General features: G+C 40.8%; 1 protein-coding gene and 1 pseudogene across 1 annotated transcript in view; one reads left to right on the top strand and one right to left on the bottom strand.

Moving 5' to 3' along the window:
* LOC138043728 (beta-galactosidase pseudogene) overlaps positions 1–2,319 on the bottom strand; it is a 3,781-nt pseudogene extending 1,462 nt beyond the window's left edge.
* The window catches only part of LOC138043731 (tubulin delta chain-like), a 4,727-nt gene continuing 4,444 nt past the window's right edge, over positions 2,218–2,500 (top strand). Inside the window, exon 1 of the mRNA XM_068890141.1 lies at positions 2,218–2,500. This exon is cut by the window's right edge and continues 811 nt beyond it. Coding sequence (XP_068746242.1) covers positions 2,336–2,500 — 165 coding nt within the window. The 5' untranslated portion in view covers positions 2,218–2,335.

Below are 2,500 nucleotides of genomic sequence, written 5' to 3'. Positions count from 1 at the left end.
GAATATTGTTGTGATTACCATTAAACTGCACTGCAAGGGAAGAAAAGGACAACAAAATAATGTGACCTGAACACTGTGTTCCCGTAGGGTTATCACCTTGTGAATTAATGGTTTTTCTAAAAAAAATTAAGTGCATCAAATCATTATTTACACAGTGCCCCTGTTTTGCAATCACAACATTTTTATATGATAAGAGCCACTTTTAAAAAAAATTGATCTCTTCTCCCCTTTTTGACAAGTTAATGAACGATAGTAGATGGTATGTTGCATCTCCAAATTCCACTTTCTTCACAAAGCTGTGATTTATATAGGGTGAACAATCCCATTCAAGGATGGAGTGGCCACAAATTCAACAAAACAAGTCTCTGGAGAATCACATGGAGCACCATCTAGTTCAAATAACATTATACTGGCGGATTTCTGCTTCATCAACAGTACATTTGCTGGTACAAACAATGTGACCTGTGGACCAATCACTGGCCAGTAGCGACCCAAATTGAAGCCATTTACAAAAGCTTGCCCTTTATTCCATCCAGGAAGATAGAGAAAGGTGTCATGTGAAGAATTGACTGCAAATTCTCCATAGAAAAATGATGGTGCAAAGCTTTCATCACTGTTTACCCTGTGATTGCCTTTTTCAAGTCCCTTGAAAGGAAAATCAAACTGATCTGAAAACATGTTATCCAAATTGATTGGATATATCTGCCAATTCACCAGAATCGTTCCATTCAATGTGACATTGCCAAGAATTCCTTTTGGCTCGGCAAAACCTTGATTACATCTTCCCATATTTTCCACAAGAATGTCGAGCTGTAACATATCTCCAATGATGAGATTGACAGTCTGACCATTGGGACGGTGAAACATTGTGGCTTGCCGCATTTTTCCAACATACACAATGGCTCTGTCACGGATCAAGGTGCTAATATTTAATACAGCACTTGAGTTGGCAAATCTCCGTGGAATTTGAGTTTGATAAAGTATAAATCCATAGCTCTGTCCAATCTGCTCCATAGTTAATGGGAAGGATGAATTGACAGGGCCATTTGGAGCAGAGAGCTTTGGTAGAGCATCCAGTAGTGTTGACATTTGAGTCATCTCAACCTTACCATATGCAGCCTTTGTTGTGTTTGCTGGAATGGGGATTGGCGGTAATTTCTCATACTTGGCAATAATTTTTCGAAGAATGTGAAATTTTGTTGTTACGTCACCTGCCTCTGTTAAAGGGGCATCATAATCGTAACTTGTTATGATCGGTAGTAACCCCGAAGGTGGGTTGTATCCTGCACCATTCATGAATCCAAAATTAGTCCCTCCATGATACATGTAGAAGTTAACAGATGCATTCAAGGATAGCATTTTGTCAAATGTTTCAGCAACACGGTCTGCAGATCTGGTTTGGTGATGTATACTCCACTTATCAAACCACCCAGGGTAATACTCAGTGTTGACCAAGGGTACCCTGGGGGAGAATTTGCGAGCAAGTTCAAATGCCTTTTCTGGGTTTGTGTTAAATGAAAAATCTAAGGTTGTATAGAGAGAAGGAATGGTCCCACACTCTAACACATGCTCATTTGCACCATTGTTGGTAAATAGGATTACCTCGTAGCCAAGATATTCACGGAAAATGGACTCGAGAAATTTCAAATAATTGAGATCACAAACAGAGATATGGCCATATTCATTCTCCACTTGGACTGATATGATAGGGCCCCCATTAGCGTAAAGTAAAGGCCTCAATTTTGGCAACAAAAAACTCATCCACGACCTCACTGCGGCAAGATAATACTTATTGTCCATTGATCTCAAGGTAATCGACGTGTTTTTCCCTAATAACCATGCTGGATATCCGCCGAACTCCCATTCTGAGGCAATAAAAGGGCCTGGTCTGATAATCACCAGAAGACCAATGCTGTTTGCCAGTTCGATGTAACTCACAAGGTCTGCTTCGTCTTCAAAGTTAAATTGGCCCTTTGTTGGTTCGTGGATATTCCAAGGAACGTAAGTTTGCACAGCGTTCAAACCGCCTGCCTTCATCTTCAGAAGTCTGTCTTTCCAGTAGAAACGAGGAACCCTGAAGTAATGCAAGCATCCAGAAATGTAACGAAATGGTTGCCCATCTTTGAGAAAACAATTGTTTTCGTAGTCGATGATGAAAGAACGTGCTTCGGAGAGCTGAAAAAAGCACAAAAAAGCCAGCAAAAAAGAAAAAAGGTTTAACATCGTCGCAGCCATTCCGCCATACTCATCAAGCGTGACACCCCCAGGTCCCAGTTGTAAGTCACGAGACTTTCGTGACGTACAGTCACCTGAATAGCTAACAGCAAATTGCAATATGTCGGTAGTTTCACTACAACTTGGCCAATGTGGAAATCAGATAGGCGGAGAGCTGTTCAACCTTTTAGCCGAAGACGCAACAAACTTGAATCCTCAATTTATTTCGAAGAATGTTGACAGCAAAGTGAACCAAGAATATGAAGATGAGGTCGTGGAGAGATTC

This window comes from Montipora capricornis, chromosome 3 (assembly GCF_036669925.1).
Source record: "Montipora capricornis isolate CH-2021 chromosome 3, ASM3666992v2, whole genome shotgun sequence".
Classification (NCBI taxonomy): Eukaryota; Metazoa; Cnidaria; class Anthozoa; order Scleractinia; family Acroporidae; genus Montipora; species Montipora capricornis.
The sequence above is the reverse complement of the archived record's forward strand: the minus strand, read 5'-3'. Positions and strand labels throughout refer to the sequence as shown.